At 28.2% G+C, this 15754-nt stretch overlaps 2 protein-coding genes across 2 annotated transcripts; both read right to left on the bottom strand.

The window, feature by feature from the left end:
* Nucleotides 1-30: 30 nt before the first annotated feature.
* LOC136998483 (uncharacterized) lies at nt 31-12686 on the bottom strand. Its single transcript, XM_067351156.1, has 2 exons — nt 9858-12686; nt 31-2514 (listed from the first exon to the last, which is right to left on the bottom strand). Exons 1-2 carry the CDS (start codon nt 11699-11701, stop codon nt 801-803), a joined length of 3558 nt encoding a protein of 1185 aa, XP_067207257.1. The 5' UTR covers nt 11702-12686; the 3' UTR covers nt 31-800.
* Nucleotides 3386-9826, bottom strand: LOC105671240 (uncharacterized). The gene is made up of 9 exons (XM_067351155.1): nt 8826-9826; nt 8463-8620; nt 8213-8365; nt 7959-8119; nt 7625-7864; nt 7214-7534; nt 6900-7041; nt 6588-6715; nt 3386-6475 (listed from the first exon to the last, which is right to left on the bottom strand). The coding sequence occupies exons 2-9, from the start codon at nt 8617-8619 to the stop codon at nt 6152-6154; spliced, it is 1626 nt and encodes a 541-aa protein (XP_067207256.1). The 5' UTR covers nt 8620; nt 8826-9826; the 3' UTR covers nt 3386-6151.
* Nucleotides 12687-15754: the final 3068 nt, after the last annotated feature.

Raw genomic sequence — 15754 nt, forward strand, 5'->3', positions numbered from 1 at the left:
ATTTTTTATTTTTCTATTAACAATAACAAATCAGTATTTCTTTCTAAAGTTATTAATTTAACATGTTAATATTTTTAATAAATATTAAATATTTTTTAGCAAAAAAAATTATGTAATCATTTGTGCACTGTTAGAAAGAAATACGGAAAAAGAGTTGCAAAAAGTAGGTCTCAAAGACGGGATATAATATTCTACCGACTCGCCTTACTCGATTAGAAACGCTTCTTAGCATTTCTCGTAAGCTGTGTCGTACGACCAAATGCGCCGAGCGCACACAAATGCGTGACGTTAGCGATTCTTGCTTGTGTGATGTCCGCATGGTGGAGGCCCTATCCCTCATGTAGTTCTGTTGCACGGAGCTCGAGTTGATATCTCTGATACAGATCAGTCACATCACGTTCTTTGTAATCAATTACAAAAGAAAAATAAATACGTATTTCTCTAATAGCCAGCCCACGTTAAATCGCCTCTGGCTTTATTAATCGACAATGCCAGCACACGTTAAATCGCCTCTGACATTATTTTTTACAAATTGCCAGCTGATGTTACATTGGCTTTATTAATATTTTTAAAAATATTAAAAACAGAAAATATAGAATAGGCCCCATCCGCCGCCCATTCTCGTGAGACGCAACCATTATTTTTATTCTTCGTCTCTCCGATTTTGCACACCAACTGTGTGAATATTTTTTTAAAGTGCGAATAAGGCACATATCGAGTATTATCGATATTACATTAAAAAATGTTATTTTATTTTAAACTAAACAGCTTTATTTTGAACACCATGTTGCGAAAAACACTTATTGTGAGGGAAAAAGTGACAGCTCGTTATTTTCTATTATATTCATGAAATGACGTCTCATGCGCTCTACGTCATTAGAATATTTGTCCTCACAAGGATTTCTTCGTAAAACTACTGCTGTAGCAAAAGCAGCTGCATAAATTCCGCAACATGTACTGTCCGGTTGTGATTGGACTTTTTCGAATATTATATCGCTTACGTTTATTTTTGGATAACGTTTGCGAATATAATTTTTTTCCTTTTCTGCCAATTTTTCGTATGTACAGTTAGGTAAACTGTCATACACATGCAGTTTGGAACCATCAAAGAAAATACATCGCCAGTGATCTGTACAGTTGCCTCCGATTATTTGTAAGCTGTTATCGCTATCGCTGGCTGTTATTAGTTCAGGGAACTGTAAGTACTGAACACTTTGCGTTTCGAAACAAGAAGTTTCTCTAACGACGCGCAAAAATGTGTCTAACGAATCATCGTTCAGTTTACTCTGTACGGGCAGAACATTCTCTTTCACCAAAGAAAGAGGAATGATTGTATCATCTAAAACTTTTTTACGTTTTGCTATTTCTTCTTTAGTCAGATTGTGTTTACTCTTTGAAAAACTGACTAAGATGCAATCATTATCTTGCTCCATATCCAGAGCAGCAGCAATGCTTGTAGCGTTTGATGACAAAACTTTCTGTTTTAATTTTTTATTCTTTGGCAAAATGTTTTCATCTTCGTTGGAACGTTTATTTTTTTGCACGTGACAATTTTTCTTTTTATATGCTTGTTCTTTAGCATCCGTAATATATTTTGGATCTCTAATTGGCATATGTCTATTATGCCGACTGTCTAAGATTTCTGGCAACATACACTCTAAATAGAAGCGTTCTAAGACAGGTGCCATTTCTTTTTCCCAAAAGACGTAGTCTCTATTAACACGTATGGTTTTTAGACTTTTTGGGGTCCATATTGCAAAAATGCAATAATTTCGCTGCGCAATATTTAACTGCCCTTGAACTTGATAAAAGAATCGATGATTCCGATTCATGTTATCAGTATTTTTTTTATCAAATATGCCCTTCAGTAAAGGCAATTTTTGTATAGCCTCATCAACTGTAAAATTCTCTGCTGATAGAGGACATTTAATCTCCACTAGACCATCTTCATCAATAAGTCCATCAGGAGAAGCACCCAAGTATGGATATTCATTATCAACGAACAATCCGCATGGATTAATTTTCTTTTTTAGTTTTGCAGCCAACTCTATTCTAGCGACTTCCTCCATATCGCGGCCATATTGCATGGCTGAGGTGTCAATATGTGGAGGATACAAAATACTTTTCACAGTCGCTGCACAAGACGTTGTTGGTCTCATACGACATACAGTTCCAAAATTGGATGCCGTTAACATTTGACATCTCAATGAATGCCATAGATCACTTTTACTTTGGTCTCTTGTTTGTAGTTCAATTTCTTGCCTATTTTTTGCATTTTCATCCAATTTTAGAAAATGATTTTCTTGTAATTGTTCGTATACGTCAGGCGGAAGATCTGGTTTTTGTGACTGTGGGCCATAATAACAATCCGTTCCTGACTGTCGATTGAATTTTTTTAGTCTGCCATGCACTTTTCGAATTTCTTTGGTTTTCGCAATTTTTATTTGCCGTCGTTTTTCTAAATTCTCAACTATTGCAGGAACATCCTTACCCATGGTTTTATGCAGTTCCGTACACAGTAAAAAATAAAATGTTAATTTTAACATTTTTTGCATGTCCCAGAAAGTCCACTTTAAATTTTAAGTTAAAATAACTCTTATTCATTGTGTTACTTATTGACAAATTAAAAATGTTAAGTAATTGACACAATGTTTTACATTTAGTTTTGTTATTGTGACTTTAAATGTGATGTGAAAATTACATATAAATTATTTAAAAACTACATAAAAGAGTAGTTACAATAATTCATAGAAAATGTTAATAGAACATTTTCGTTCGTATAATATGAATAAAAAAATTGATTCATTTTAACATAATTCTTTAATTATCTAAAATAGTAACATAAATAATATGTTAATATTTTAACACAAAAAATATGTAAGTTTTAACATATACATATATGTTACATATATATATATGTTAAAACTTACATATTTTTTGTGTTAAAATATTAACATATTATTTATGTTACTATTTTAGATAACTAAAGAATTATGTTAAAATGAATCAATTTTTTTATTCATATTATACGAACGAAAATGTTCTATTAACATTTTCTATGAATTATTGTAACTACTCTTTTATGTAGTTTTTAAATAATTTATATGTAATTTTCACATCACATTTAAAGTCACAATAACAAAACTAAATGTAAAACATTGTGTCAATTACTTAACATTTTTAATTTGTCAATAAGTAACACAATGAATAAGAGTTATTTTAACTTAAAATTTAAAGTGGACTTTCTGGGACATGCAAAAAATGTTAAAATTAACATTTTATTTTTTACTGTGTACTTTCCCCTAATATTTGGATATTAAAATATATAAATTCAACTTTATGCAAGTATTTTAGAAAAGGATACTATAATAAGAATAAAATATACTTTTATTTTTATTTTTTTTATTTTTATATTGCATAAATCTTTACTATACATGTACATACAACCTTATATAATCTTGTACATGTACATACAACTTTATACAACCTTATACATATACAATCTTATATATGTACAGACTTAGATAGCTAAGGACACAAAAAATATTCTGTAATTAACATATTTGTATTTTCTATTTCGTACATCTTGTATGATTTTAAATGTTTTAATTGTAATAAAGAAAAAACAAAATATTTATTATCATTTTCTTTTAAAATTATGTACCCTAAATATTTTTTACAAACAGAAAAAGTTTTGTAACTTTGACACACTGCATAAGGTTTTGAATCAAATACAAATAAAGAAACTACCTTAGAAAAATTAGGCAAATGCTCATGAAAAGAAGTACATATAAAATTATTAATTTCAATCTCATTTCCAAATAATTTGACAGAATTTCCAAAACATATTTTTACATCAGATTTTAAATTTAAGAACTTTGAAATAACATTAAAATATGTGGTACTTCCTATTGCAGTAACATTACATTTCTTAAGAAAAGGAAAAAGTTCAAAAATATTGCAATTGTTCCATTTAAATAGCATATCTTGTTGATGACGGAAAGCAAGAGTTTTGCAAACATTTTTAAAATTTTTTAATTTGTTTGAAAGATCTTTCAAGTAATTATGTTTGCTTTCAAACCTCATAGTCCAAAAATGTCTTGGAGGACCCATTCTTTTAATAACAGTTGGCAAGTGTGTAATCATGTGATGTTTTGGTCTTAAATGAGTATTATATTCAGTTAAAAATAATTTATGATGATTTTCGATTAGATTTTCAAAATCAGTCATCAAAATATTATGAAGTATAGGAGCAAATGCTATTTTGACAATTTCTATTAACAAAAGAATTACTTTCCATTTATTGTAATTTGTGCTATGATCAAGTTTTTTTGTAATATCACTGATTATTAAAGGAAAAAATATTAATAAGCAATAAGTTTGGGCAGCTCTTTGACCTATTAAATGGCCTGCTTTATTAAGATAGATTGGACTAGGTTTATTAGCTCTATTTTGAAGACCGTAATCAAAAGTATTTATTTTATCATTAATTTCTTCTATCGAAGTTAATTTTTCTTGTATTAAAAATTTTAGAAACAATTTAAGTTCAAGTTGGCAAATTCCTTCCAGAAAATCATGCATTATATCAACTGATAAATTTATTCCAAATTTAAAAAATTCTAAATCATTTAAAGCACTGCGTAATTTAATTCCATATACACTATCGTCGTAATGATTAATCGCAAGTTGAATATGATTTTTAAAATTTTCAGGTGTTCTCAAAAGAATATCTTCTTGTTTGCAATTTATTTTAGTAAAATTTTTATGCATGAGACATATTCTACAAAAAAAGTTAGCTTGAAATGATTCAACCATGCCATATAACGTTGCTCCTCCTAAATTGTCATGGCTTAATGTCGCTAAAGTTCCTTTTATTGGATATTCAACTCCTTCAATGTAAAAACCTTCTGTTTCCAAAATTCTTAAATCTTTTACAATTACTTCCAAAACTGAATTTATACCAAAATCTTTTATGTATTTACTATAACACAAAGCTAATAAATGAATATTGTTTAAATTAGAATTGAAATGAGGAGGTAAATTGCATATTACAAAATAAAATCCCCCAATTTTATGAGACAAAGCTTTACTACCTAAGGGATTACAAATTTCAAAGTCGTCAAAAAATATTTCTATTTCAATAGTTAATTTTTCTGAATTATGGAAAAGGTTATTGGTTTTATACATTTCACCATCTACAAGATTATTGTATGTACTACAATTTAAGGTCTTTTTATTGAAGGAATTAAATATTATTTTTTTAAAGGAATTATTTTTAAATAAAAATTTTAAGGTTTCAATAATTGGAACATAAGTAAATGTGCAAGTTAGAGGAACAGTTTTATACATTTTAAATTTTGAATCAAACTTTTGTTTTATGCAAACCCCATAACTTTTTTCTATTGGTTTTACCATACATTTTTCGTACTTTTTTTTACGTTTATGTTTTGTTAAATACCTATCAAAAGAATTAAAAAATGTTGATACAATTTCCCAACAGATAACGTTTGATTCATTTACATTATCCAAAAATTTTTCGAATACAGAATTTATCAGTTGAGATAAACATTGCAATATTTTATCAATCGATGTATCAGGTATGCCAAAAGAATATAAATTTTGTATAAAAAATGAAAAGTTATTATTGTGTGATATCTTCCGAAATATCATCAAGAATATTTGTACTTATATCTTCATCTGTATTTAAATTCTTATTAATGTTTGTATTCGACTTATTATTATTATTTATATTTAAATTTTCATCAGTATTACAACTATAATTAGGTGGAATTTCTGTCAAATTATTTGAATCATCTACAGTACAAACTTCTTCAACATTTAGTTTACACTTAGCTAAATGCTTTCTAAATCCCGAATAAGTTTTAAATATAAAAGGACAATTTAAAAAACAACATTTTAAATTTAATTGTGAACCTTCATAGAAAGAATGAATTATTCTTAAATGTCGACATAATTCCTTAATTGAATTTCCAACATAAGTACAATTTGTACACATATAAGGCATCTTAAAAATGAATGTCTCAATTAATAAAACCAAAAAGTTCAATTTTAATCAGTATAACTTATTCAGAGTACCTTATAAGTGTACAATTCAATAATAATACAGTTAAAATATAGAAATAAAATTAATTCATGTATCCATTTGGTTTCGTAGAAGTGTATATACTTCTCTTATACGTGGAGTTACGGGACCATTGTTTATTTTATAAAAATATGTTTCTATAAATCTGTAGAAACTTACCAGATTCGAATCGTATTCTGTATGAAAAACGAAATGACTTTTAAACAAAATGTCAAAAGCCTTCACGAAATTTTGCGCATGAAGTAGAATGAACTTGTTGTCTACGTTTAGAAAGTATTGAGCCACAGCTGCTTTGGTTGAACCTACGGCGACTAAACGTGGTTGAATCTTTTCTCTTGACTCTGATTCCCTTGATTCTAAAGGCGTACCGTTCTAGAACAAAACAAAAAAATGTAGCATTATACCAATATGTAATGACTTTTCTGACATAACTAAAATTATAAAGTATATAAAAATATATAAATAATTATTATTTTCTATATACCTTTTTAAATAAAATAATTTTTTCCAAAACCGCAGTGGATTTTTCTCTTGCAGCTTTATTTTTTCCTCTAGCTGTTGGAGGAAGAAGTCGACATAGTGCTAAAATAGCTCGTGTATGTTTATCCCAAGCTGAAAAATTTCTCAAATTGATAAATGTTGCTTTTTATACAAATTATTAAATAAAACAAATTTACATTAATTGTAAATATATATTATATTAATTGTAAATAAAATTGTATATAATATAAATTAATAAAAATTAATATAAATTAATTGTAAATAAAACAACATTAATTGTAAATATACTCATTACCTTCTCCCAATTTATCTACTGAAGGATGTATTTCATAGTCAGGCTTAGAAAAAATTCTCAAAATAATTTCACAAAAGTTGGTAAATTCTTTTAAGAAGAAGTCATCATATTTGGGAAATAATAGTTTGTATTCTTCTTCAATCTAGAAAAGTCAATTATAAATAAAGAATTATTATAATAAAGAATTTTAACTATTTTATTTATATATTATAAATTAGATTGAAAATATAAATATACGATCAAATATATTATATTATGTTATATATTTCATATTTTACATATGTATATAACATATTTGTTAAGAAATTACTTACCAATTCAGGTGTATCTATGAATCTTGGAAATGTGTCGAAGAAATTAGTATTTAAACAAAATTTTCTTCTGTACTGAAATATGTCTTTATGTTTAGAAATAATTTGTAATTTTTGATCCTGTGTGGCACTTTTGAGAAAAAGAATAATATCATCTATTTCAGCTTGGGTTAAGTTTTCATTTTCATCCTGTGTAACGTTTAGATCGTTTCTATTGTTTTCAGAATCTTCATTACACGTTCTTTTTCTTTTTACACCTCTTCTTACATTGGAAAGCCTATTTGCTAAATAGCCTGTTTTAGTTTTTGGATCGTAAAAAGATTCCTAAAAAGCAATAAACAATAAATGTAAAAAAATTTTATCTAAAATTATAGAATATTTCAATACTGTTTAAAAAATGTGCTTTGTATTTACATAGCCTAATGCAGTTTCCGGATCTCGTAATTTTGGGAAAATTTCTACTATAATTTTGGCAAACTGACATTTATCTAATGAAGTTAATGGACGCTTTAATTTTTGTTTCAAAATAAGCATTTGAGTAACCACTATGTTAATTATCCGTCTTCTACTTGTCTCACTTAAAAATCCCTTCGTATTATATTCTTCAAAAATGTCTTTTCCACACGGATTCTCTAAAATAACTTTTCTGATGATCTAAAAATTATAATATAAGAGATCATATTAAATAATCTATCTTTAAATATTTTTTAATATATTATAATTATATAAAATAATAATGTTTTAATACTTCTTTTGTAATAATTTCTTCTTTCATTGATTCTTGTTGATGTAAAAATGATAAATTATATATATTTTGCTGAACAGGTCCTGGCGCTTCATCTTCTTCAGAAGTATCGATAGTTAAATTAGAGGAAGAACTTGGTATTGGGGTTGTTGAATAATCTAAATCTATAAAAAAATAGCCGTATATATGTGTGTGTGTGAATAATAAGATTTATACATATGCATAACTTATATTTAACATAAAAATAAAGAACTTACCTTGTACAACTGGTTCATCTACTTCAATTATAATAATAGCACCTCTTCCGGAAAACTGAATGTGTTCAATTAAAAATTCACCTGTTAGTAAAGCTTTCTTTTCATCGTAGAATTTAAATTCATTATTCTTTAAATTCGAAAATATTTCTTTTGCTAAAAAAATATAAGAAATAAAAATTGTAAGCAAAAGGAAAAATGTTATCAATCCAAATAATATGAAACGTGTTATATTATTTAAATTGTATAATACCTTTTGCCTCAAACATTTCATAAGTATATGGATAAAGAACTTTTACCCAATGCCTTTGATTTTTATATTCAAAAATAAAACTCATTCCATTTGATGGATTATAATAAGTGCTTTGTAGCAAAGGCTCAGGGAATGAACTGAGATCGTTATCCGCCATTCTAATAATTAATAAATAAGAATTAAAGGCTTTTGAATATTCATACCACTACTGAACTATGACATCAGAGATGAAAAATGATATGAAATTTTGCATACAATTTTTAAATAAAAAGATATTTTAATAAAAATATAAACTATAAATTGCTTAATAGTCGAAAAATGAGAAAATCGTACACACAATATATTTCAATCCACAATACTAACTTCAATGACACCTCAATTTTATTTGTTTCACTTTATTCGTTTCACGAGTAATTGCAAGTAAGTTGCCTACTAAAATCACGAGATAAAATGCTGCCGAGAATGTAGCGTTTCTTCTTCTTTTAATTAATACCTTCCCACAACGAGCGAGATATGGCCAGAAACAAAGTCTAATATAAATAGATTCACAACTAATAACGTTGCCCACGAGGAAGAATGTAGCGTCGTATGTTATCCTGCTTGACCTCACACGGAACAAAACAAAACAGAACTGACGAGTCGTTAGAGACGATACGGGCAGACTAACGATATACACAACTGCCATCTTTCGTAGACCAATGTATCGAATAAATAAAATGTTGTATTAAATATTTCACCTGTTAATATTACAGCTTTTTATGTTAATATATTTCATATAACTTTTTTTAGTGTAAATTAATACATTTTATTTTGAGTTATATTAACATACGAATACTTAAAAAGAAAAAAAATAACATTTAGTTTTTATGTTATATTAACACAAGACAGTAGTTATTTTAACTTAAGCTATTTTTGATAGAAACATTTGATTTTAGTAAATCTGTTTACTTTCAAATATATCAAATAATCATTTTTATAACATTTTTATGTGTTACATTTATGTCAACTTTATAAATTAACACTTTGTGTATGTTTCAAAAATGGAATATTTTTGTGAGTACTTTTAACACAATCATTTTAAATAATTAACATGTGTCAAAGTTAATTTAACATGATTATTTGAAGATTTACTTCAACGTCTTTTAGAATGTTAAATTAACTTTGAGACATGTTGATTATTTAAAATGATTGTGTTAAAAGTACTTAAAATAATATTCCATTTCTAAGAGACATACACAAAGTGTTAATTTATAAAGTTGACATAAATGTAACACATGAAAGTGTTATAAAAATAATAACATATCAGTGGTATGTTAATTTTACATTGAAATAGTAATCAAAACATGGTAACACAAGAAAATTTTAACATATGGACGCACAAATTTTTACTGTGTAAGAACTTGCTGAGTATTATGCTGTACAACAGCTCCCGCAACTCTAGCATTGTATGAACCTCTGAGGCCGAAATTTATGCGCTTTCCACCTATTTCTTTGCAGATTATCGAATTAAACCATTCTGCAGGATTGTTTGTTAAATTTAATAACAAACTATCGGAATAAGCGCTCAAGTACATAACAGCACTTTCAATTTTTTGATATAAACCGTGAGCTTTCAAATACGGCACATAATTCTGTTTTTTATCATGGTTTTCTTCACATATGCGGCCGCGTTCTTTACATCTCTTATGCTCACCAAAAATATGGCTAGGAATGTTCAAAATATCTTTTTGTAATTCCGTAGCCTTGCTATGGTGAGGTACTTTTTCTTCCCTTCGTAGAGTGGCTGCTTCTAACATTTCTTTTCGCATTTTTAAAATGTTGTTTTTTACAACATTTCGTAGCTGTACAAAACCACGTGTCCTATGTTGTTTCGATTGAACTGTCTCTGCAACAATTTTTAGCTTTTTGCAAAAATTACGAAGCAAATGATTCGTGCATTCTATTTTCTTAACAGTCACCATTTGTTCGCAATACGGTGCATTATTTTGTATGGACTGATATACACTGCTATCGCCATCAGCAATAACTGTTCTATACATCAGTCCGTGCATTTCAAGACTACTTTTAAAGCCTTCTACAATGGCGTCGCTTTCCATTTTTGTAGAGCTAGCCTTGCGGTCAAAATTTTTATAGCATTTATGACGACGTGGCTCGAAACCATTTCGCTCCGCCATGTCACACACCGTACAAAATTTATTGCGGATACCAATAAAGAGTACTTTTCTTGTGCGGTAACCAATTATGGCACCAACACCAGACAGTGAATCGTAGGCGTTGCCATACGATCTCTTCATCCAACTACCATCCGCTACAACGGTTATATACGGAATGCCATTTATTGTTTCATTCCTCTCGAGGGCGAGTTGTTTTTCAAGTTCACCTGCCATTTTCATACTTTCCATGGCTGTTTTTTGAAAATCATCGACTATATCTTCTCGATATTTGATATAAGTCTTTTCAGACATGCAAGGGATATTTATACCAGCACAGAACTCTTCCAGTTGGGCATAACCATTCCCAACTGTTATAGTTGTAGCTACAGTAGCTTTATTGAGATCTAACTTTTCAGGTTCTGTGGATTCTGACCAAATATTGGCTTTATAGTGGCACATTTGGCACTTAAAGAACAACTGCGTCAGTAATCCACAACGACGAGAATTAACGAGTTTCCAATCTTTAAATTGGCACTCGATTCCTCGCGCATGGTTGTCAAAGGTTCTATGAATCTCATTCCACATAAAAGAAATATCGACAATGCGACGGCTTTCCACTATGCTTTCATGGATATCATTTATATCCGGAAGGCTGCTTTCAATAACAAAATAATTGTTATCTTCACAATGTTGGACATTTAAATTTTCTAAACTGCCAGCACACGTTTCATTCGCCTCTGGACTTTTTTCTACATTGCCAGCACACGTTTCATTCGCCTCTGGACTTTTTTCTAAACTGCCAGCACACGTTTCATTCGCCTCTGGACTTTTTTCTAAACTGCCAGCACACGTTTCATTCGCCTCTGGACTTTTTTCTAAATTGCCAGCACACGTTTCATTCGCCTCTGGACTTTTTTCTAAATTGCCAGCACACGTTTCATTCGCCTCTGGACTTTTTTCTACATTGCCAGCACACGTTTCATTCGCCTCTGGTCTTTTTTTTTCACTTCCAGCACACGGTTCATTCGCCTCTGGCTTTATATTTTCATTGCACTTACCTTTTTGCACCTGTTTGAGGCATTGCATTGCTTCGGTACTGATTTCTGAATCTCTCTTGTCGTGCAATTGACATGATGATTCGTTATCAGAACCATTAACAAGCGTCTCTTCCAGTAATTGTGGATTTTGCACCTGTATCCTCAACTGACGTCTGGAAAGAAATAATATTAATCTGTATTAAATCATGATATGTATATTTAACATTCCTAACATTTTGTTATTAATAAAGGATAACATTTTGTTATTATAATACATTTATTTCCAAAGGGAGAGACAGGTCAAAAGCAGGTTCTTAGTGCTGATTAACTTTATTATAATTCATTTAACATAGACGTTTTTATCGTATATTTTATGCGACCATCTTCAGTACAAGTCTATACAAAATAAAATAAAAGAAAAACATTAGGTCTACATAAAGTCACATAATATAATACGAAGACGTCAGACAAAAGCTACTTACAAGTATTATTTAACGGAATTATTTTAATGATGATAAGGAAATTAGCTATGCTACTACATCATTAACCGATGATATAAAAGACATAAGTCTGTAAAATGTGGGAACAATTTACTATGTGACTAATATATTATGTGACTTCATATTGACCCAATGTTTTTATCTTATTTAATTTTGCATAAACTTGTACTGCAGATGGTCGAATAAAATACACGACCAAAAAATATATATGTTAAATGAATTATAATAAAGTTAATCAGCACACTAAGAATTTGCTTTTAGCCTGTCTCTTCTTATTTTGGATTTATAATTTATTAGTACTGTGGACTTGTCATATATATATGTTGGAAAATTTGTTTAAATATTTTAACTATGTAATTATTAATTTATGTCCATATTGCTTTCAATGTTTAATTTTACTATATAATTTTTATATTTTATTACTGTACAGGTTTATTCAGGTAACAAAGACATATTAGCTTTTTGTCTACACGCAAATAAATAATAAGAGAAAAATAAGTCATTTTTATAATCATACATAATCGTTTCTTAACTTTGTAATGCATATACTACATTACACCATTTGTATTCAATGAATGTTATTTTACCTTCTACATATTGTATTATTACATTCATTTCTTTTACAGAATATAATCTATCAATTAAATAGAAATAATTATAAAATTGTATTGTATTTTTATTTTACATTTCAATTATTTAGTTTTGGACAGATATTTTTGGATTAATAATTTTATTTGTAATATTTACTATTATAATTCTTTGATATCCTTTTATTTTATGATTTCAAAATGTTTTCTTTAAAAAAATTGCAATGTATTGTAACTGTAACAGTGCTTTTTTTATGATCACCTAATACTTTCAACAAAATAGTGCAACAAGACAATGGTCAGATTGCAAGAAAACATTTTATGATAAATCTATGAAGAAAACTGGATTGGAATTCATAGTTCGACATGTTGGCCACCTGATTGGTTTGATGGAATTCCGCTTCATTTTTTCCTTATAAAAGTTTGTGAAGGATAATGTGTATTTGCAGAAAAAGAATAATACATTTTATTCAGCGTAAATAAAATATTCTTATAATTAATGTTCTATATAAAAGATAAGATAGTCGACAAATACTTTTCAAAATATTACACATTGTAATTACTGATATTGTAATTGCAGATGAAAAGTAACTTTCCTTAAAAATGCTACACATTGATGGCTTCATTGCAAAAATGATATACATTATAATTACAGATGACATAATTTTATTATTTCAATGCTAACATGTTCACCTTGACATTTAAAACGTTTTATAACACGTTTTGTTATATTTTCCATAATATTTCCAAATTGCTCAAGTTAAAATAAAATTTTTACATAAAATAACTTGGAAGGACGAATGACTACAGCTTATTTTATTGTAACTAGAGCAACTTAATAATGTTATTAAAAATATGAGGAAACATATTACAAAAAGTTTGAAATGTCATGGTGGAACATGTTAGCATTGAAATAATAAAATTATGTCATCTGTAATTATAATGTATATCATTTTTGCAATAAAGCCATCAATGTGTAGCATTTTTAAGTAAAGTTATTTTTCATCTGCAATTACAATATCAGTAATTACAATGTGTAATATTTTGAAAATTATTTATTTGTCGATTATCTTATCTTTTATATAGAATATTAATTATGAGAATATTTTATTTATGATGAATCAAATGTATTATTCCTTTTCTGCAAATACACGTTATCCTTCACAAACTTCTATAAGGGAAAAAATGAAGCGGTGTTCTATGAAATCAGTGTGGAGGCCAACATGTAGAACTACGAATTCTAATCCATTTTTCTTCATAGATTTATTATGAAATATTTTCTTGCAATCTGAACATCTTATCATGTAGCATTATCTTGCTGCACTATCTTGTTGAAAATATTGGGTGATCATAAAAAAGCACTGTTACAGTTAAAATGCATTGATCTTTTTTGAAAGAAACTATTTTAAAATCATAAAAGAAGAGGATATCGAAGAATTATAATACTAAATATTACAAATAAAATTATTAATCCAAAAATATCTGTCCAAAACTAAATAATTGAAATGTAAAATAAAAATACAATAAAATTTTATAATTATTTCTATTTAATTGATAGATTATATTCTGCAAAAGAAATGAATGTAATAATGCAATATGTAAAAAGTAAAATAACATTGAATAAAAATGATGTAATGTAGTATATAAGCATTAAAAAGTTAATGAACGATTTTGTATGATTATGAAAGTGACACATTTTTTTCTTATTATTTCTTTCTACGTAGACTTATAAAAAAGGCTTACTTGTCTGAGTTACTAAAATAAAGTTATATAGTAATGAAAAGTAAGAGAAAATACAATTAGTTTAGAAAACATTGAAAGCAATAAAAACATTGTAATCTCTAATTCAACAATTCCTTAAATATATAGTTACTAACCTTTCTCGCGGCCCTTTTTTTAATGATAGCCGTGGACGATTTAACGGCAACGTTTTATTATATCTCCTCCCCATTTTCTTCTTTCTTCTTTCACTATCTTCTTTCTTCTTACTCACTAAACACTTTACTTCTTGATGTACGTACGTATGTACGAGTTAATCACGCGGTGTCACAACAACGAAAACTTTCTTCCCGTAATAATTGACAATCAGCTATATCAGCTGGCTCCGATCACAGCGCGAGCACACGCGGACGCGCACGGACGCGTAACGTTATCGGCTCTCGCTTGTGTGCGTGCGTTCAATGCGCGAAATTGTTCAAAATATTAATGCAAACCAAATATAAAATAAAACATTATAAAAGCATACTTTTAATGCTTTTATATAATTGGTATTTTGCTCATTATGGAAAGTATATTATTATAAGTAATCAGTAAATGTAAGAAATTAAAAATGCTTTTATTCTTATGTCTAGTTTTCTATAACATTTTGTTAACACTAATATTTCTAAAAATGCAATCGCATGGAATGAATTAATATTATTTAAAATAAAAGAAAATAATGTTAAAAAAATTAACACTGAGTAATACTTTCATCGTATTGAAATTTTTAGAAGTCTTGTAAAAGTACATACACTCTATTGGGCCTCTATTCTTGAAATCATACGAAAATTTTCGTATGATTTCAAGATGTATGTATTAATATAATTGAGGACGCGGATCAAAAAACTCGCCGAACGCTCGAAAACGCGTAAAAGTATTATCCAAACGTCTCAGAGCATGTCAATTTTGAAAGTCGCAAAATTAATTTTTTTAAAATATATATTTGTAGAGAATGACGAGACGAAAAATTTTTCTATTTGCAGTTTTTTTATTCGATACTTATTTTTAATAATAAAAATTGAAAACTTAAAAATTTTTATCTTCAAATTCAATAAGATTTTAAAATATAAATCGTCGTAACTTGGCCAAATATTGTTGAAATGGATTAAAATTTGGTATACGCATGCAGTGTAGTCTAGCGATGCTCACAAAACAACAAAGAAGCTGAAAATTGCCTATTATTTAATAATATTTAATTGCAAATTGAGACTGCTCGGAAACCACGTTTTTTTAGTTTCGTCAACAAAAAGTCTCGAG

Source organism: Linepithema humile, chromosome 3, assembly GCF_040581485.1.
Source record: "Linepithema humile isolate Giens D197 chromosome 3, Lhum_UNIL_v1.0, whole genome shotgun sequence".
Taxonomy (NCBI): domain Eukaryota; kingdom Metazoa; phylum Arthropoda; class Insecta; order Hymenoptera; family Formicidae; genus Linepithema; species Linepithema humile.